The sequence below is a fragment of the Hakea prostrata genome, chromosome 3 (assembly GCF_041222555.1).
Source record: "Hakea prostrata isolate BN-2017 chromosome 3, UWA_Hpros_2, whole genome shotgun sequence".
Taxonomy (NCBI): domain Eukaryota; kingdom Viridiplantae; phylum Streptophyta; class Magnoliopsida; order Proteales; family Proteaceae; genus Hakea; species Hakea prostrata.
Window position 1 is genome coordinate 75,186,794 of NC_142602.1, and position 22,440 is coordinate 75,209,233.

General features: G+C 43.4%; 2 protein-coding genes across 2 annotated transcripts; both read right to left on the reverse strand.

The window, feature by feature from the left end:
- Positions 1 to 1,900: 1,900 nt before the first annotated feature.
- LOC149023089 (uncharacterized) lies at positions 1,901 to 2,434 on the reverse strand. The gene has a single exon (XM_089147764.1). The coding sequence runs from the start codon at positions 2,432 to 2,434 to the stop codon at positions 1,901 to 1,903; it is 534 nt and encodes a 177-aa protein (XP_089003890.1).
- Positions 2,435 to 3,788: 1,354 nt separating this feature from the next.
- Positions 3,789 to 21,816, reverse strand: LOC149023090 (uncharacterized). Its single transcript, XM_089147765.1, has 7 exons — positions 21,555 to 21,816; positions 8,838 to 9,634; positions 7,983 to 8,659; positions 7,676 to 7,883; positions 5,369 to 7,613; positions 4,770 to 5,116; positions 3,789 to 4,664 (listed from the first exon to the last, which is right to left on the reverse strand). The coding sequence occupies exons 1-7, from the start codon at positions 21,814 to 21,816 to the stop codon at positions 3,789 to 3,791; spliced, it is 5,412 nt and encodes a 1,803-aa protein (XP_089003891.1).
- Between the last annotated feature and the right edge of the window lie 624 nt (positions 21,817 to 22,440).

The following is a 22,440-nucleotide window of genomic DNA, read 5'->3' on the forward strand; positions in this document are numbered from 1 at the left end:
TCAGACGCTGGATAATACATCCTACCCTGTTCCACTTCCACTACTGTATGTCCTCCATAATCCTGAGGAAACCCCTGACCATAAGATGCACTACTATAAGCCCCAGAAGAAGATGCAGCACCGCTCTCGTACGAGTGGGGATCAGCCGTTGCTTTGGTATCCGGTATCCGACAGTGGAGCCTCTTGACTCATCTAGACTCATAGATCCTATGGAGCCTGCCAAGCTATTCACTTCAATGGGATTGTAAGACCCGTACGATGAAGTGTCATCCTCATACCCATGTCCATGGTGCTTCCCTTTCCCTTTCCCCTTCCGATCGCAAGTGGAACTACGACTGCACCGTGGTCGACATCCCGGGTAGCATGGGTGAATTGACTCTCCCCCGTGAATCTTAATGGCCCTCCATGTCCCCCGACTCTCAACCGCCGGCTCGGTGGTGGTCTCTCCGTGGTTCAGCTGAATCCTGATCAGCTGGCCCGTCACCACCATCATCATCATCACCACCACCACCATCATTATCATCATCATCATCATCATCACTCCCACTGTCATTCCCACTAGGGCCACTACCAAGTCCATCATCATCATCATCTCCTGCATCATCCTGTGCCTGACTAACGGGTGGCTGAGTAATATCATCATCATCATCTGACCATATAATATTATCCTCACTGACACTGGATGCACCAGGGTGTGGTACAAAGGGACGGTTAGGCTCGGTGTGCACTCTCCCCTCTGTGGCCAAGAACTCATTAACATCAGCTCCCATCTCTCGTGCAATTTGACTGCTGGGTCGACCTCCCGCCTCATCCAATAATGGCTCTCTGACCCACTCAAATAGGGGGTACTCCTCCTCATCATCATCTATGGCAAAGATGTCAGCCAACTCAATCTTGTCCTCATTACCTTGCTCTTGACCTAACCTAATGTGCTCCTCTCTCAACCTCATATTATAATGAACATATACAAGATCCTCCAGCCGCTTCACCCCCAAACGGTTCCGCCTCTTAGAATGTATCAGATTGAATGTGCTCCAGTTACGCTCGCAGCCGGTGGCAGAAGATGTCTGGGAGAGCACTCTAACTACAATCTTAATCAAGTACTACGAGTCTAACCCGTATTGCAGCCACCACTCAGCTGCAAGAAACATAACCAACCTAATTAATAATAGTAAAAATAAACTGTGTCAAAAACTCAAATTGAGCATCTAAGACTTAGACTAACCGACTAAGTGACTAACCGGAGTGGTGTTCTCCCTAGCCCTCAATAGCGATCGAGTGACCGTAGCTACCGTTAGCATCTCTAAAAGCCTTTAAGCTGCGATAAATAATTACAAAGTTAGTAATAAGAAACAAGTATTTAGCCTAATTCTTAAGTACTAGACTACTAGTCATCTCACAAGTCACAACTCACAGTCTTACCTCATTATTAATTAATGCTTGTTTTGTCGCATCCGGTTCCAACCTTTCCACTACTTCATGGACTGCCCGGATCAAATCTGTCCTCATCCCAAGTTCTTTACTGTAGTGGTACATGGGGTTCAAATAATAGGCTATCAAACAAGCCAACAAATGAGATGGTAAGAAACTATAAAACTACATAATAAGTATTATGTTATTAACAATTAAGTATTTAAGTAATAACTTGAAAATTTTAATAACTTTCAACTCACCAGCCAAATGCAATGGATGTTTCAACCGCCTTTCCCACCTTTCTTGGATGATGTTAAGGAATTTCTGGTTGCCCCTAGGATAGACTTTCTTAACCATCTCCTTCATCATCTCAACTGCAGCCCATATATGTGGTAAAGTTGGTTTCCTTTGTTGATCTACCAACTTCAAGACTGTCACCACAGGGTCTAGAAGCTTGATAACAACTCTTAGATTTGCCCAGAAGCTATCACTGGATATGGTAGCCCATGCTGCTCTCCCCCCCGGTGATTCCGATTGGGGCCAAGCAAACCAGTCTTCGAGATGCAAACATAGCACGTAGTTGGGCTTTCTTCTTCGAAAACTCTTCAAGGAAATCCAATTTGTGGCAAATCTTGTGACCCCGAGGCCTCACCAAATCACCACCACATGTCCTCCTCAACATATCCAAAGCAAATCCATGGTTATATACGAATGTGGTCACATTTCGAGCCCGCTGAACCACATTCTTCACAAATTTGACTTCCCCCATGTCTTTTAGCATCAAATCAATACAATGTGCCGCACAAGGAGTCCAAAAGAGCCTATATCTGGGATCCTCCATCAACTTCATCCTAGCCTTCTTGAAATTGGCGCCATTATCAGTCACAACTTGCACCACGTGCTCGACTCCAACCTCTTTCACCACATTCTTCAACAACCCATATATGTATTTTGCATCCTTCTTGTGACCGGATGCATCAACAGACTTGAGGAATACCGTCCTCCCATCACAATTCAACATAAAATTGATGATAGACTGTCTAGTGGGACCAGTCCAACCATCACACATCACTGTCACCCCATAGTGCATCCACATTGGCTTAAGGCCATCAATGTAGGCTTCAACTCTTCCTTATGCCGTGGGAGATATACATTATATATCTCATATGGGGTTGGCCCAACCACCCCACGTCCAGCACCACTAATCTCATCCACCATCGCCGTATAATAAGGCCCCTGTGCAGCATTTGCCGGAACACTGTGATATAATGCCCACTTAGAAAAGGCCATCCCCACCTTGTCCTTCACATTACCCCACATATGCTTTAATTTCTTCTGTTTTGACTGTGGCCTCGCAAACAAGTCAGGATCAGTGCGTAGTATCTGCACATCAGGATCGGCCTCAATGGGTCTAGAAGCAGTAGATGTGGCACTAGGTCGTGATCGTGGGGCCCATGGTAATGGAACTGACTCTCTGGTACTCTGGCTCCTCCTCATACTGGAGCTGCCTCCACTTGCCCTCCCAACATCTGGATCTCCAGATGACCCTGCACCCACGGCTCTCTGTGTCCTCCTGATCTCATCGAGTCTATAAGACTCCCTACTCATCCTGAGTACTCTCTCCATCTTTGCCTCTGGGGATGATGCATCAGCTGGATCTGGATCCACATTTGTCTCTCCCACCTCCACCTCCTCTATGCATGCTACCTCGAACTGATCCCTCTTTGCTTTCTTTTGTGCCTTCTTCTCTTGCCCTCCTTTCACATACTTTGCCATTGCCACTTTAACTTCATAAGGGACATTGAGGCATCCAACCACATTGCGGTCCCCTCCCGCTAGATGGATCTTTAGTCTAGTGGCCCCACCTGATCCAATCTTTTTCAAACAATATTTACACTCTGACTTTTTCCTATCATCTGTCAGAGGCTTACCATGCTGCCAAGCTATGTCAGACATTGTGTTTCTATCTGAATCTCCAACTCAAAACTCAAAAGCTTGTGCCTGAATCTGAATTCCTGATACAAACATACATAATATTTAATAATCATCGTTAAAAACTTAAAATAGAAACCCAACAGTCCAACACTTAAATTTTAATCAAAGCATTAATACTTTAACTGTTTAACATCTAAATACAAAAACTAAGAAAAATTCTTCAATTTAAGCTTGCACTATAATGGAACAAGTGAACAACAAAGAGAAGAGAGAACAAGATAATGGCATATTTCATTAACAAGTTATGTACCAAAATTTCTGGATCAAAATTCAAACATCCAACATTGAACATTCCAACTTGAACATATTCTCTGTAAGTCTTCTTTTTTTTTTTTTTTTAAAAAAAAAAAAAAAAAAAAAAAAAAAAAAAAAAAAAAACATTACAACGACTCAGTCAGAACATCTGACTTTAAAATTGCCTCCAAATCTTGGGGCAGGTCTTGGAAATTAACCAAAGTAACGCCTGTTGCAATCCTCATTTTTGAGGCCCAATCTGCTGCTCCATTGTCTGCTCTTCCTACATAGGAAAATCTAACATGGCCCCTTGAAGCCACTAGTTGCCGAATAGAAAATATTAAGGGTTGATATTTCCCTAGATCCATTGCTTGAGATTCAAGCATAATAACTGCCTTTTGAGAATCCGTCTCCATTTGAACCGGCCATGCTCCCATGTCAAGAGCAAATCTTAGTCCTTCTTTAATCGCTAGCAATTCTGCTTCCAGAACCTCACACATCTTCTCTTTCTTTGCAAAACCAGCTCGAAATTTGCCATCCTGATCACGAATAATAGCCCCTAACTGGGTAATATTATCCCGAGTGCTCACCGACGCATCAGTATTGCACTTGAACCAACCTTTACGAGGACACATCCAACCCCGTTTCCTCTTTCCCATCAACGGGTGGAGAGCAGCTATTCTACTTGACTCCCAAGCGTTCTTTACCACCGCATAATAATCTTGTATGATAGCATACCCATTTCCAGGTCTGATATAAGCTTCATCATGAATATCTTTATTCCTCCAACCCCATAAAAAATATACAATACATCCAAATTTTTCCGCCCACTCAGTAGACCATTTCGATGCATGTCCACCCAAATTCCCACTTAGCCATTCATGCCGATCACAACCAAAAAACCACGCTTGGTTACACGAAGCTACCACTTGGTACCAAATACCTCTCGCCAATTTGCAGTCACGAAACACATGAATCCCATCTTCTATCTCCTCTGGACAAAGATTACACCTGTCATCATCCTATAGCTTCAACTTTTTCTTTTGTGAGTTTGTAAGTAACCGATCCTTACTTAATAGCCATAGGAAATGGGATATCTTATGTGGCAAAGATAATCTCCAAATTGCCTTCCAATAATCGTCACCAAAATCATCATTATTTGGAGTATAAACTTCAAGTGCTAGAGTATCATAAGCAGAGCGGACAGTGAACCTTCCATCAGAAGATGGTGTCCATAACCACCAATCCTTCCCCTCCATATTAATTGGATTTATGGTGTCCTTAATCTTGTTGCAAACTGTTGTCGGAAGATATTCTTCAAACCTAGTAGACCATTGCACACCATCATTTTCTATATAGCTAACAACATTTTCCCATATCATATTACTTGGAATTGGGGCTATAGCCACCGACTCCAAGCTTAGACCTTCCTCAAGCCAGTTATCCCACCAAAAAAATGTCGAGTTTCCGTCACCTATGTTGATTTTACAATAAGGTCTCATATCAATTATAGTTTTTTAAATTGCCCTCCAAAGGGGAGAATCAGTTTGGTTTGATTTGAGAGGATGAACTCTTCTCTTTGATCCATATTTCTCTCTAAGCAAACTCGCCCAAAAAGAATTTTGTTGCCTATATATCCACACTAGTTTCATCAAGAATGCTTTATTCATTAGCTTCAGATTTTTAAATCCAAGCCCTCCATTCTGTCTAGATTGACACAGAGTACTCCAGTTGATCAAATGTGCATGCTTTTTTTGAGATGTGTCACCCCAAACAAAAGCTCTTGTGATTTTCTCTACCTCTTGTAAGGTTCCCACAGGAACAAATTGAGTTTGCATAGAAAAATAAGGTATAGTTTGTAATACCGATTTTGCAAGCACCACACGTCCAGCAAAGGAAAGATTGCTAGCCTTCCAGTTGGACAAACGATCTCTCACTTTATTAACAATATACCCATAATCTTTCTTCTGAATTCTCCCTCTCCAGATGGGCACTCCCAGGTATCTCCCTATATCAGAGGTTACCGTAAACCCACAAATTTGAGTTATTTCTTTTGCCATCTGATTGCCCACATTTTTTGAGAAGTAGATGCGAGTTTTTTCTACACTGACTTTACTGCCTGAAGCACTACAAAATAACTCAAGATAGTGAACAATATTCTCTATCTGCTCCAGTGTCGCCTCTGCAAAGAGCACTACATCATCTGCAAACATAAGATGGGATATTCCTGTACCTCCTCTCCGGAATTGAATAGGCTTCCAATTACCAGCAATTACTGCATCTTGGATTATGTGAGTTAATCGTTCCATGCATAAAACAAACAAATAGGGGGAAAGAGGATCCCCCTGACGAATTCCTCTCGAAGGTTGAAAAAATTCTGTCACTTCTCCATTCCAAAGAACATTAAATTGAGCATTAGTCACACACATCATTATAATATCCACCAGTTTCTTAGGAATCCGGGCTAGAATGAGGGTTTCTTCAATAAATTCCCATCTGACTCTATCATAAGCCTTTTCTAGGTCAATTTTGATTGCCATATGTTGAGTCTTCCCTTTATTCCTTCGCATTGAATGAAAGAGCTCCTGGGCCACAATAATATTATCCTGAATATGACGCCCTGGAACAAAACTAACCTGATTTGGGGCAATCAATTCTGGCATATACTCCTTCAATCTACTAGTAATTACTTTAGTGAGAATTTTCAAACTCACATTGCAGAGGGATATAGGCCTAAACTGGGTGATTCTTTCTGGCTTCTCTACTTTAGGAATTAAAGCAATCAAGGTTTCATTCAAATTACCTTCCATTTTCCCATCAAAAGCATCTCTTATCATTTTACACACTGATTTCCCAGTAGTGGTCCATGTTCTTTGGTAGAATGCAGCCTGAAAACCATCTGGACCAGGTGCCTTCCAGGGTCCCAACTGACACACTACTCTAAAAATTTCATCTTCGGTAACATCATCTCTAAGCAAAGAAAGCCAATCAAAGTCAAGTACAGGAAACCCATGATGAGTACTAAGTTGGGACAATTCCTTCTGATCAATTGAGAACAACCCTTTAAAGAATTCCACCACATGATTTTTAAGAGTTGTATAATCTTCAATCCAAACACCATCATTTGTCTTCAATCCCTCAATTTTATTTCGCCTTCGTCTAGTGACTGTAGACACATGAAAATATTTAGTATTTCGATCACCATGAATTACCCAATTTTTTCGGGATTTTTGGGCCCAAAGAATCTCTTCTCTGCAAAGAATTTGTTCTAATTTCATGCGAAGTTCTTTCTCCAATCGCACCAAAAAAGGGTTAAAAGGACCATTAGCAAGTTTCTTTTGAATACCGCCTAAACGGGCATGAAGACTCTTCTTCAACTTTTCAATTCTCCCGAAGGATTTATGATTCCAACTTTGAAGTCGTTTTTGCGTCTCACTTAATGCCTCATGCAACTCAACATTAGGATTCCAACCTTCATGAACTACCTTCGAAAAATCAGAATGGGTTAACCACATCGCTTCCATGCAAAAAGGTCTCTTTCGGAAAGGGCCTCGCAAAGGACAAGTATCAATTAAAATTGGGTGATGATCAGACTTGATTCTAGGGAGGACTTTAACTACAGCTTCAGGATACATAACACGCCATTCAGGATTGCATAGCCCTCTATCCAGGCGTCGGTAAACACGTCTAAAACCTCTCCATTTAGGTCCTCGCCAGGTGAACTTGGGCCCTGAGTATCCTAAGTCCAATAGGCCGCATAAATTAATGTTATTTCTAAAATTCAAACACTTCCTTGAGGATATTGGAGCTCCCCCTCCTGCCTCTGTCTGGTCTAGAATATCATTCAGATCACCTGCAACCAACCATGAACCACCAATAGCCTCCATAGCTGATTGAAGATCAATCCAACCTTCTCGTCTAATGGACTCAATGGGGGCTTGCATACATCCACCACAAAATACCATGGTATACTAATCTGATGATCAATAATGTTTATATTCAAAAATTGTTGATGGGATTGAGATAGGAATACCTGGATATTGTCATTGAAATTAATGAACCAAATGCCACCAGATAATCCTACAGCATCACTTCTGAAACTTATAGAGCCATGCATTTGACGAATAACCTCCTCTGCGCGAACACCGCTAATACGTGGTTCAAGGATGATAAGACAATCTGGCTGATATACTTGCTTATAATGTTTTAGGGTAGTTGCAAAGGCTTTGTTTCCAGCCCCTCTACAATTCCATATAAAAGTCTTCATAAATAACTGTCTGTAAAGAATTAAGACCCTTCTTTCATCATCTCATCAACCCCTTTGGGTTGATTTTGCATACAATCTTCTAAATCTAGGACCATCAAGATCCCTTGGATTAAGCTGCCCATCTGGCGGCTTCCCATGTATTGGCACAATTGCAAGTTGATCTACATCCATACGAGCATCAGCTTCAAGATTGATATTAACTTCTAATTGCCTCAATGAGTCCCAATTTTCCTTGTGTTCTACCGATCTCCTTATAGCCACATTAATGTCTGTACTACCATGCACCTCAGCACCTCCTAGAGTATTTTGGGCTCGTTGAAGCTCAGTTGGAAGCACATATGATTTCCTCTGTTGAGATCTCGAAGGACTCTCCACAGACTGAGAATCTAGCATATTAACTTCAAGTGGTCGCAGGGGTTCACGTACCTTAGTTCTCCACGATTGCTGTGTCTCCCGCATAGATTGTTGGCATAAGACAGTGGGATACAATTCTGGAACCATTGATTTCTCCATGTCTAATTGAACTTCATCTAATCCATCTTCTTGATCTTTTGACATAAGTGCCGCAAATCTTGATCCAGTATCCATTTCAAATTCCTCCACTCCGCCACGGCCACGACTCTGATTAGGATAAATCTTCTCCTGCCCTTCATTAATATTTTTGGTAACCCCTCCTGAAGTCCGGTGACTATCCTTTCTGAAATTTGGCTTTTGGACGTGCATCCATGGACCATATGTATCTTCAGGAACCTTATCAACGCCCACAATATTAGTAGCTATAGGTATTTCTTGCTGGAGCCACTCCTTGATTAACCACCTGCTCTACTTCTTCCGCTCTTTTAATTGTAGGACATTGTTCTTGATGATGGCCAAATCTTCCACATGCATAGCAAAGAAGATGTAAAGATTCATAAAGAATTTGATGTACCTTCCCCTTGCGCCTGAATTTTGACAATAAAGGTTTTGAAAGATCTACCTCTATACAGACTCTTGCAAATTTACCCCTCATTGCTTGGGCTGTGGTAGAATCAACCTTGATCACCTTACCAACACGACTACCCAATTTAAAAAGGAAACCTGTATCAAAATACTCTATTGAGACTCCTGGAAAATGAACCCAAACAACAAGTTTTTTCAACGCTGCATTTGCAGGATCAAAATCCGGTTCCCACCGACGAACAGATAGGTAGTGATCTGAAATAATCCAAGGTCCCTCCGTGAGAGCCTTCTGAAAATCCTCCTTCAAACCAAATTTTGCAATAAAATAACTATACCCAATGTCAATTAATTCTAATGAGCCACTCGGCTTCCATAGTGCATTCAATCTACCATAAAGAAACTTGTACCCAGCAGATTTCCCAACCAATTTTATAATGAGAGATTGCTGCCAAGGTTTCCGAATTTTTTCCTTTTCCAGTTTGGACAAAACTATAACAGGGCATAATCTATCTACTAATCCATCCGTCTCTTCTTCCTCCTCATTATCGGTTTCCCATTCTAGAGGATCATCAACAATGAACCCATCTTCATCAAGCTCGACTCCATCTTCTGTGATGACCCCATAATTACCGTTTGCATTCTTGTTTGAAACCGTTTCAGCATAGGACTTGGGTAGGGGTGATTCCAGTAGAACTCCTTTACCCTCCTCTCTCCCCCGCTTAATCTTCTTAACACTTCTCCTAATCTGGTCCAGTTCCTCCGGGGAGGTCTCCGCGATCACCTCTTCTTAAAAAAAAAAAAAAAAAAAAAAACAAATTTTAATTTTTTTTTTTTATAATATAAAAAAAAAAAAATTTTTTTTTTTTTTTTTTTTAAATAAAAAAAATTTTTTTTTAAATGTTAAAAAAAAAAAAGATTTTTTTTTTTTAAAGCTGTAAATGGAATACATGAGCCAACTTGCAGCAAGACTCGATGCTGAAAACACAAGAATTTCAAGGGGAAAGAAGAGAAGCAAGGGGAAAGAAGAGAAGCAAGGAAATGAAGCTAAAAACCCAAGGAAATGAAGCTAAAAGCAAGGAAACTACTGTTCACTAAACCATTCAAAGCTAGGTTACCTTCCAATAGAGCTTCAAACTTTGAAATAATCCACCAACAAGTGCCGATTTCACCAAAGGAGTGCTTGAATCTACTTGAAATCATGCAAAACCATGAAAAAAGGTCGAAAAATGGTCGAAACCTCATGTCGAAACTCTCTGCCTCCGCCTGCGTTTCCCGATCGAAACTCTGGTTTCCCAGAGTTTCGATCGAAGATGGTGACTTTTTATAACATTGAACCGGCTGGTTCAGCCGGTTCACTTAAACAAAAAACCAAGTTTCGAGTTTCGATCGAAATTTCGAGGGTTTCGATCGAAACCCTCGAAATTTCGCAAGTTTTCCCAGCCGGTTCAGACTGGCTCACCCATATTTCGACCCAATAGGGAAATTTCGAGGGTTTCGACCGAAACCAATGATTTTTCTTCGGTACCCACTGGTTTCGTTTCGGTTTTTCAAAAGTGCGAAATTTCGGTCGAAATTTCGCATGTTTCAACCGAATTTTTTTCCATGGTATTGACATGAATGTTAGTTACCCACTGAGTTCTATGAACTCAATTCCTTTATTTTGTTTGTTTCTTTAGGCTGCTCTACAGGTTATGAGGACCCCTCCTACGCTGAGGATCCTTTGATAAATGGCTACCAGTAGGGCGTTGTCGGAGAAGAAGTGGAAGCTCATGACGCTTCATGTTCATGCCAAGACTGCTCTTATGGAGTTTCTTTTCCTTAGAGCTTCCTTAAATGATTTTCCGCTGCAACTTTAAATATTCTTTCTCTTCTAAGACTCTGATGTTTAGTTTTGATTTGAAATAATGGATGATTGTAATCATTATTTAAGATTTGGTAATTTATTACTTGAACTTGATTTATTCTTGTCCATTTAATTATGCTCTATCATGTTTTGTATGGATTTGTCACTGAACCTAGATCTTGCAGTGTATCACCCCCATGGGTATTCGGGTATTACCGGATCCGGCTGGGTGGGGTGTGACAACTGGACTCCGTCTATGATCGCCACCAAACAAGCTTCTCCAACTTTCTTCACAATCTTCAAAGCTATAATAGGATCTAGTAGTGCCACTGGGAATGCGTGGAATTGTACCTAGAAGTCACATAATGTAAATTCTCAGTGTTCCAGGGTTCCAACACCAATAAATTACCAACAACAATCCAAGGCCCACCTCTTAGCACATTGTCTCTATCCAATGCATGACAAAACTGAAATAAGAATTTTCGGTCTTCTATTCAGGTTACTTCCACGCACTGGCGAGTATTCCAAACTAAGGCTGTAACAACCCCTGTATTTCTAACCCGGGATCTATATTGCAGGTTTGAGAACCCGAAGGTCTAGTTGGGTAAATTTGTGGAGTGTCCGGATAGAGGTCCATGATCCATACCCTGAACCCATGGATCTGGATTCTCTGATTGAAGAGCTTGCCTTGCTTGGTAGTTGGACTTCTAGAAGGCAAGTGATGTCAGGAGATGTTTGGAATGAAGGTAAGATCTCCCCCATGTTTTCTTTAGGGTTAGGTTGTACTTAGACATCAATCCCCCCGGCAAAGCACCCTTGTTTAGCAAAATACATGGGGGCGGTTGCTAGTGGCGGTCAATTGAACCAAGCGACCGCCTGGTTCTGGTTGCGGGATTTTGCCCTATTTTGCCCCCTGACTTCTATAAATAGTAACCCTCACTTATTTTACAAATATTTTATTTGTGGTTACCGTTTTTGGAGGTTAGACGGCTGTGGAGAAGTGCTGAAAGCATATCTGAAGTGCTGTTAGAGTCCCAGAAGGTTCTACTGTCATCCATAGTCAATCTAGTTAAGGTAAGTGATTCCCTGTTCACTTATGCTTCACCATTTGCTATGATAAAAGTAGATTTGTACTTCTCTTTGGTTGTTATTGATCCTTCTATTGCACCGCCTACCTTTTTGTTAATCTTGGTGAGATCAGATCCGAAAACGAAACCCTGCTTTCGTGAAAAGGGCTGATCTAGTCAAGAGGGAGGTTTCTGGATAATCTAATTGATGTCTTTGTTTAGGTTCAGTATCACCGTGGTTATGGGAGTAACATATTTGAAATTCGGATGATCATTCAAAATTCGGATTGAAAACAGATGATCAGAAGCCTAAGTTTCGGATTGAAACTCTCTATTTTTTGGGCGGTCATTAGTGGCGGTCGCTCAACCTAAGCGATCGGCCCAAGTGACCAGCTGGTTTCCAGTGACCAAATGGCTTTTGGTTTTGATATGATTTGATTCATTGACTTATACCTTATTGTAACCCTGTGTATAGGTGTCCTCTGTTTGAAGAGAAAGTTTTATAATTGTTTACGAATTACTTTTTACGGACGAATTACTTATATGCAGGTAAGGGCATACATTCCTGTCTTTATGAATTGACTTGAACATGCTAGTCTAGTGTCTGTTATGATTAATCTTTCTTTTCATATGCTGCTTTAATCATGTTTCATCTACTGATCTTGATGTATAACTGTTGTTTGTATTGTTTATACATGCTGATGCGTCCAAAATCTGCTCAGCCCTTGGATCTCCACGTAGTGTCCTGCAAAACAAAACCGTCAGATGTGGCCCGACCGCTGGGGTCGGGAGTCCACCTCCGAAGGCTAAGTCGATTGATGAACTTAATCACAAACGGCTCTGCTAGAAGCACAGAGCTAATGAATGAAGAAACGGGAAAGGTGATCTAGATAGCAGGATGCTGATAGTTGAGGTCTATCAGTATGTATCTGAACCTGAGTCTCAGATAGTATTCTCCTTGATCGATTGATCCGTCCCTCACCTTGTATGGTAGTGAGGTTTATATAGAGTGTACCTTCGAATCTCCTTCGTTGGATGCACTCGAGCCTTCTTCGGGTAGTCGTTGGATCTTATCAATAAGATCCGTTGAGCGATAGACTTCTACTAGTTTGGGCTAGTAGAGGACTCTCCGAGATAACCGTTAGGTTATGCGATAGTTATCCCTTTGATGATGATTATCCGCAGCCGTCAGTTTGAGTATGCTGTCATCAGAGTGATTACCCTAATCCATAAGTAAGATTAGGGCACGCTTGCAGCAGAATAATCTTTCTTCTTCAAAGAAGCCGTCTTCTGATCCGGTTCGCTCGGGAGCGATTCGGTTTTCTCCTTCTCGACCGGGGTCGAGGGTAGGACCAGGTATGAACCCGGTCTGATCATAAACTCTCCATATCACGAGCCCCCGAGACCAAGCGTTCGGTCTATCCCGAGGGCTTGGTTTTTAACTGGGTTCGTCGTCAAGTGATGATCTCTACGTGCTTCATTAAATGTCATATCACATTTAATGCGGTGGTCACTTTTCCTCGAGCGTTGTGAGTGTAAGGCCACATGTCTCCGTTGCAGTTGATCTGTCGTGGCTCACGTCATCCAAGCGACGGTTTCCGAACACCTATTTCGGATTCGTGAGTTCAAACTTTCAAAACGTCTTTCAATCTTGATCGTTGATTTTGAATTAATCTCGATCGTTCAGATTCCCGAACACTCGTGCGGGAGTTTTAAAAGCGGTTCGTTGTCTTCGTAGGTTTCATTCTTCCCCGTCCCGGAATTTGAACCTTTGTTGTCCGCCTTCGCGCCTTCCCGCTCTCAAGCTTCCGTCTCACCGAATCGGTAAGTTTACCGATCTTTTCTTTTTGTAGTTTACTGAAACGAGTAATGGCGGACGACAGGGCTTCTTTAGTACCCCAAGTTGGTGATAGCAGTGATGCTTTTGCTTCTCCTACTCCCGAACAGTCGGATAGTGATAACAAAACCCTAACCGTCCTCTGGCAGGAGTTCGCTGAAGTTTCTCAAAAAGGTTTTGAAAGAAAAACCTAAACTTCTCCTGTCCTTGTCGAGTCTGGATCTTCCAAGATCGTTGATTCCTCTAGGCAACCTCAAACCTCCGGGTCCAATGGTGGGCCTGCTCTCCGTTCCCTCCATTTATAATGGAGAAACTCTTCTTTCCGCTGTCCAAGATTTTGACCTTCCTTCCTCATATCGGGTTAGGGCTCCCCACCCCGATGAGAGGGTTGATTCATCCCTTCCGGGTGAATTTTCTCTGTACATAGATACACTGGAAAGCGGGGTTCGCTTTCCCTTTTTTAATCCTTTATTTTCCGCAGTTTTGAATCATTGGAACATTTGTCCCGGAATGCTCCTCCCCAATAGATGGCGTCTCATCGTCGGCTTCTTGGGCTTGTGTTTTGAGCTTGGCATCACGCCATCTCTTTCTCTTTTTGTACATTTTCATGTTCTTTCTATCTCCCATCCTCCCGGATGGGTCTTTCTTTCCAAACGCAATAGGGCTGAACTTGATTGGAGGGGCAGCATCCTCGCCAAAGGAACTTGCCCTTCTAACCACAAAAGATGGCGCGAACGATATTTTTTCCCGTCGAGCGCCTCCATCGGATCTTAACTTCCCGACCACCCGGAGGAGGTTTACTTCTTCGTCCGAAAGTAATCAGGGCCTTCCCTTATCCAAAGAAGACGAGGCGGCCATCTTGAAGATCAAATCCATTCTGTGGTATCAAGAGATACATGGATATGAAATGGAGTATAACTCCATCCTACAGTACTAGGGCTTGGCTCATTGTGAGCTTCTAACCATCATCCTTTGATTTGACTGAAGTGAAATGTCTTGAATTCTGATTCTTGTCCTTCTTCTTTGCGGTGCCTCCCGAATGAACCCCGAAAGCCTCAGGGTAAAGGCCGCTGAAGCCGTTGTGACAGCCGAGCAACGATCGCCCAGGGTCTTGACTGCAGATCAAGAGGCTTCTCTTCCCTCTCCCAATCCCTCTTATAGGGGTATCCGGAATATCAGGCATGTAGCTGATGTTTCGGGTAAAGGGAAGAAACCAATGGTGGAGAGGGCCACCGTCTCCTCCTCCGTCTGAACCAAGAGGAGGCATGACACAATTGATGCTCCCTCCAACAAAAAATCCAAAGCTTCGACGGATGGTGAGGAAGTCTTCCTCCCCCAGTGGACCCTGAAGATGACCGACAGGATCACTCGGGATCCTGAGAAAGCTGCAGAGTGGAGCTCTCTCAGTCTTGCTCCTTCTGATCGCCAGGAGTTTGAAGCCCTGGATGACACCTCCCTTGTGAGTCAATCTACAAGGTAACAGTCTTCTTGCTTATTTATGTTTTCATAATTTCTTATGACTTCTTCTGATGTCTTCCATCTTCCCAGGAATGTCGTGTTGAGCTTTTATCAACACATGGAAGCATTGAGCCGTGTTGGTCGCACCAGCTCCTTGCCGCAAACTTGTGAAGAGAAATTGGCCAAGGCCAATTCCGAAATAGACCAGCCGACCGTAGCTACCGTAGAGCTGCAGAAAAAAGCATGAGGAAGAAGTGACCTCCCTCAAGGAAGCCCTTGAAGCTTCGAGAATTCGTGTCTCTGCTGCCGAGCGCGAGGCTAGGAAGCAAAAGGCAGCTGCCACGTTGTTTGGTGACCGCCTTGAAATTAAGAGTAGGGATCTCGAAGAACATCTGAAGTTGGCAATCCCTAGCAAGCCTGAGCATATCAAGCCAAACCTTCGGAAGGAGTGCATCCGGAAATACCTGGACAGCGTACCCTTCTCCGAATTGCTAGGTTTCTACAACATTCAGGCTTATCGCATGGGGCAGAACGACGTTTGGGAGCAGATCCTTGGAACGTCCCCGACTTCGACACTTGCTCCTTTTCGTGAGGTATGCCACCCGAGGTCTTCGGGAAAGTTGGTATGGATCTCCCGCACCGGGCCCGGGGAGTAGATGATCCTTTTCCAGCTGACCCTCAATATGAGGCATATCTAGATGACGAGCCGGCAATTCCGAGAGGAGAAATCACAAGCCGAGTCTCAAGTTGTTGCTGTAGAGGATTCAGCCGATGACATTCTTGAGGAAGGCTCTTCTCAGGATCCTGAGAAAAGTCATCCCGACCAGGGTCCCTCGGGCAACAATGAAGAAAAGGCTTAGGGTGTTGTTCCTTTGTAAAGATGTACCCTCATTTTAATGAATAGACATTTCTTTACTCATGTTGGCCTCAAAATTTCCCCATCTCTTGCCGAAGTATTGCCTTGAATATCAAAGTATTAATGATAAAACTTATCACTTAACTCTTCATTCCTCGCCGAATAATGATCTTGTAGAAATATTGGGAAGATGCGTTTCGGGAAGATGCGTTAATCTTCCCCACTACTTCATTTATTGCAAAGTCCGCACGTTTCCCTTCTGCGAAGTTCAAACGTTTTCCTGCTTTTGTGTACCACTCACTGTTTCCAATGAATCGGAAATATCTCCATTATTTTAATGGCAGTGCGACGATTGGAGGTTTCTCTGCACCAGGTGCTCGCTTCCACATGTTCCCATGTGGCATCCCTTCGACCGTTGATCTTGCTTTTTACGGATTTCGAAGCGTCGTTTCGATCTGGGTCGTCGGTTGTCCTTAGCCTTCAACCGTCGTCTTATACCTGAGGCTATTTAAAGCCTTTGTGGGTACCCTCCATCTATCCTGACTTCTGCAAGATAGATTTGCTAAAGTGCCAAAACAACCTTTCGTCCTTCGGCCTGCCTCTGTATTCTTTGTACTTCGACGACAGCTCTATCCATTTCTGAACAAGTGAGTTTTAGATTTCTCATCTCCTTCCCCTCTTCTCCCCAAAGTAAACTGGCACAGTAGTTATACTTGGGGTTTATTTTTTCGGTCTGTCAGATGCTTTAGAAAACTAGGGTTTCCCCATTGTTGCTGTCGTTTATTTCTGTACTGATACGGCTGTTTGTTTTTTGTTTTTTGTATAGTGGCTCCCAAGATCAACCCAGACGTTATTAGAGCAAAATCTCGCAAGAATAGCGTTCCGTCGGTGGTGATTGGGGCCAGTGCGGTGGTTTCAGCTAGTGAATCCTCCAAGCGTAAGGCGATCGCTGGCGGTGAATCTTCAAGTCGATTCCCGCAGCCTTCGTTGATGCCGTCCCCGCGCCTCCTTTGCTCGAAGTGACCGCTCGTCTTTCCCAAGAAGATCTTGATCACTCCGTTGCCGATGGTCCCGGCCTCTCATCCTGCTGGTGAGCCTGTTGGTGCACCCCCGAAGGAGACTCTTCGGGCATCTGAGGCAACTATGTTGGCGTCTGATGAAGGTGTGGCCCCAGCAGGTGCTGCTCCTATTTCTAACTCTAGTGCTTGTTTGGCATCCTCCTCCTCTCCTTCTGAGTTGGAGGATTTTGCCACCAGGAAGCGCCGTCGGATGACAAGTGATGCAGCTCATCCTTCTCTTGGTGTAGTTCGTCCTTCTCTTGATTTTGCCACCAGGAAGCGCCGTCGGATGACAAGTTGATTCGGACAGTTGTTTCTTTGGGAAAACTTCCAATGGAAAGATCCAACTGAACCGATCCTTCCGCCACTGCAGATGACCCTGCAAAGCCATATAGGTGTGTTGATGAAGGTTTCATCAAATCTTGATCCACCTTCAATTTTTTGATACACTTCGTAAGAAATTAGGTCAACTGCAGACCCTGTATCAATCAATACTCTATGCACTTCCCGCCGTGCAATCTCTACCTTGATGACTATAGCATCATCATGAGGTAAACAAACATCTCTCTCATCTTCTTCGCTAAAGGTGATAGAATCTTCACCATTCAGCTTCTTCAGCTTCTGCGCCTCTCAGGCTCCAACAAATTTGGATTTGGTTTTTAAACTCCAGAATGATTCAGGCTCTGGACCCCCGAAGATGGTAAGGATCGGTGACCGAGTAGCAGCTTCAATCACCTCCTTGCCTTTTTTGGACTTCGGGGCCTCCCTTGATTGTTACCCGAACTAACCGAACGATTCCTTTTAGGGGCAGCCGCACGTGGCCCGCGTGGCTCCTCCCTTCTTCTCGCTAACAAACCCGGACGGATGTCCCCGAGATATTAATCTCTCAATATCCGCCTTCGGATGACGACAATCATTAGTGTAATGACCATAGTCCTTGTGGAATCGGCAATACTTTTCCCGATCTTGCTTGCTCTCCGGGTTTCAAAAGAATTTTAGGCGGCCACTTCAAAATATTTTTTCTTTTGAGGATATTCGAATATCGGCCCGAGGAGCATTCAATGGAGTGTACTCACTTCCGTGGGGATCTTTGGCGCCAAGGTTGGGATCTTCCAACCCGATCACGAACATTCTTCTTTGGCTTCCGCTTTCCGCTCAGAGCCTTTTGTTCCTTATTGGAGACTTTATTATCTCCTTGGCGCGCATCTAGAATCTCCATGACTTCAGCCTGCTTCCGGCATCTCTGTACCAACTCAGCATAAGTCGTGGGTATATCATGTTGTAATAACTCCAGGAGTTTCCGATTTGTGAGTCCTGTGAATAGAGCGGTTCTAGCTACCTGTTCATCCAAGTTTTCTATCTCCATCGTCACTTTGTTGAATCTTTTCAGAAACTCTCCGATCGATTCGTTCTTTCCCTATTTGACAAGAAACAAGGTTTCTTCCGTTTTCTTGACCTCGTATCCCACTGGGAATCGCCCTATGAATTGGCGTGCCAATTTGTCAAAGTTTACGATCCTTCCCGAGGGGAGGTTAGAAAACCACTTTTGTGCCGCTCCGTTAGAGATGATCCGAAAACCCCGCATAAAATTTCATCGAATTACTCGAAACCGCCATGGTCCGTTGGTAATAGCCAATGTGAGCTGTTGGATCTCTCGGAGCCATCGAATGTTGAGAAGGTAGGCAAACGGAAGTTATGGGGAAACCGATATCCCGCGATTGGCTCAGCAAAAGGAGTCTTCCGAATGACTGAGTAAATATCCTCAGTTATTCTTCCCTTAGCTAATTGCCCTAACTTCTCATTGATGTTGGCCAATTCTTGACCAATCTGGGTCGGGTGATCTTCAGCAATACGATCACGACCCCGATTAACACGATCATCACGTGCTACTCGATCATCACGAACAGCCCGTCCTTCACGAACGTTTCTCTCGTCACGAACCGCTCGATCATCACGAACGGTTCTTCGACGGTGGGTGAATGAGTTCTTACCCCGGATCCAACCTTGTATTTGAATCGGTTGTACTCTCTTGCGGTCTATCGAACCGATCGCCTCGCCTTGGTTGATCATCAATCCTCCGAAGTCCTCGGTCTCCTTCACGGAAATTCTGATCGACATTCCGGTCTTCAGCCATTCTTTGGTCACGTGGCAATGCACGTCTCCCCGAATCGTGTTGATCAGGTTCTTGTGGTAAAACCACTCGTCTGGTGAGCAAGCGGAGTGCTTGGCTCACCTCCAAGAGTTGAATCTTTACCCGATCCAATTGATCTTGGATTGTATCGGGAGGATTACGTCCTCCCCGGCCCTTATCCACTTCGATAGGATTTTGGCTTTCCGGGGAATATCTCGATTATTCACCCCGGTATCCGAACACCGAAATTGCGTTGTGCGGCTGCTGCTGCTGATCTAGTCACCATGGCTTTTTCAAGTCTTTCCCACGGACGGCGCCAAATGATGCGTCCAAAATCTGCTCGGCCCTTGGATCTCCACGTAGTGTCCTACAAAACAAAAGCGTCGGATGTGGCCCGACCGCCGGGGTCGGGAGTCCACCTCCGAAGGCTAAGTCGGTTGATGAACTTAATCACAAACGGCTCTGCTAGAAGCACGAGCTAATGAATGAAGAAACGGGAAAGGTGATCTAGATAGCAGGACGTTGATAGTTGAGGTCTATCAGTATGTATCTGAACCTGAGTCTCAGATAGTATTCTCCTTGATCGATTGATCCGTCCCTCACCTTGTATGGTAGTGAGGTTTATATAGAGTGTACCTTCGAATCTCCTTCGTTGGATGCACTCGAGCCTTCTTCGGGTAGTCGTTGGATCTTATCAATAAGATCCGTTGAGCGATAGACTTCTACTAGTTTGGGCTAGTAGAGGACTCCTGAGATAACCGTTAGGTTATGCGATAGTTATCCCTTTGATGATGATTATCCGCAGCCGTCAGTTTGAGTCTGCTGTCATCAGGGTGATTACCCTAATCCATAAGTAAGATCAAGGCACGCTTGCAGCAGAATAATCTTTCTTCTTCAGCAAGCCGTCTTCTGGATCCGGTTCGCTCGGGAGCGATTCGGTTTTCTCCTTCTCGACCGGGGTCGAGGGTTGGACCAGGTATGAACCCGATCTGATCATAAACTCTCCATATCACATGCACTTTGTTGATTATGAATGTGATATGATGTTGGTTGATAGTACGTGGTTCTGATGGAATAGATATTCTAATTGGATATCTTAGCTTGGGATATCAGAAGGTTGTGGAATGGGACACATGCCTGTTGATGTCTCCAGCACTGTCATAACTATTAGATAACATTCTTAGGTAGAGTCTAGAGTTGCATGGCTAGGTACCCCACATGCTACTACCCTTTCGGTAGAGGAATTAAAACCTAGTGACCCATGATGATAGTGATGTGACGATGGTCCACTGTTAGTAATATAAATGGTAGGGTTGCATATGTTAGGGTTGGGCTCATGGACGTCCAAGGAATGGACCGGGCGTCGTGAGGAGTCATGAGAGCATTCCGCCCCAACAATATGTGGATGACCATAGGGTTATGGAATGAAGTCCAATAGCGGTAGCCAATCCGTGAGGATTCTCATTCTTAGGTTGCGAAGGATACTAAACCGAGTTGGTTGGTGCCATAGGGGATGTATCTGGACTTCATGTAGTATGTTACCTGTATGACCTTGCATTGGATTAGAAACCCCGATATGCGCCAGTACTCATTGCCAATGGTCGTGGTGAGAGAGTGTTGACTTAACCCCAACCATGGTTTGAGAGCCAGTGTGGACTTTCCATTTTGCCCAGGATCCCTATAGAGGTAACTAGTCCTCGCCGGATCAGGGTGACTAGACCTACCTAGAGGAGGGCTGGTGTATATCTTAAAGCATGTCAACTGTTAGAGACTTGCATAGTTAGATCTTAGCGGTATTCATATTTTGCACTCATACATATCATTTATGCATTTCTGATTGGTTTGACATATGGATGGGAATCATTGTTTGTTCTTACTGAGATCTCCAGAACTCATTCCTTTATATTGTATATGTTTTATTAGTCTACGTAGATGGAGGAAATGTGTCGGAAGATGGATTAGTTTCCTATGAAGGAACCTTCCCGTATGAAGAAGATATGGCACCGACAATGGGAAATGGAGATAGCCTGTGCGGGAGCTCTTGTGAGTGCATGGAGTGCGCTTATCGCACCCATTGATGGGCGTAGGAGATAGATTGCCAGACAGTTTGCTCAGCAAATGGAGGAGAATTTGAGGACCCCTCATCTTGATAAACTTGAGTCTAAGTTTATAGCTTTAGAAAAAGAAACTGGAAAGAAAATAATTTAACTCTTTTTGATTGCTTCATCTGAACTCATATTCTTTTGATTTATTATTCTTTCATAGATTATTTTATTGGAGTATTTGGAGTCCTGCAATCCTTTAATTCATTAATTGAACTATTATTGTTCTTGATTGTCTTTATTTGTATTTATTATTGTTGATAGACTAAAACCGTAGATCCTGTGACGGATCACTCCCACGGGTTGTTGGGCGAGTAACTGAGACCGGCGGGTGGGGTGTGACAGAGGCAATACCTTTCGTCATAGCCTGCTTGCAAATTGGCTTGCCTTCGACAACAAATCCTGCTAAAGTAAGCTCCCAGCTTTTCCTTACTCTCACCTCATCCGCTGCATCTAGACATATATCGTCGTTGGATTCATAGCTTTCCTCTGTGGAAGATTGAGTGTTCTCCGAGGGTTGCAAGGAAGGGTTTGATATATTGTCACTATATTGATGTGAGCTATCTTGAGGAACAAAAGGAATAAAGTCTCTAGGTTTAGGAAGCAGGGGTTCCATTGGAGGTTTCACAGTTTACAGACACAGAATATGAGATTCAACAAAATAATGGGGGGTCACGGGTAACACTCCACAGGGAGGACGAACAAACATGCCGTAAGGAGGACTACCGGAAGTGAAATTTTGCTTCAGCGGTGAGATTCTTGTTCGGCGATGAGATTCTTCAACATCGTAGTCCTTTTAGAAAGCAAAATTAGAAGCTAGGATGTATGGTTTTGAAACTTAAAAAGGGGTGATACTTGTCAGTGCATTAATGCCTCTGTGTTGTGGGTTTGAAGGAATTTGCTTCTAATTTAGAACTAGAAGGAACTAGAAGTAATGAAGACAATATCAAATCCAAATCTACTTCCCTAAAAATTTCCTTTCCTTTGGGTTGCCTTTTTATTTATCTTTTTATTTCTTCTAGGTTAACTACCTATTTAGAGAATGTTTCCCTTTTCCATAATCATGGATGCAAGCACCATTTACCACAGGAGATTTTTTGTAAATACGTTGTCCAGATTATTTTCAAATGCACATCCAGTTAAAGAGGAGATCGGTAAGAACATTCTCTCTTCACAGTTACTTACTAAATTGAAGTTCTAGTGAGAAATATCATCTATAAAGTGCATGGTTCCTATCTCT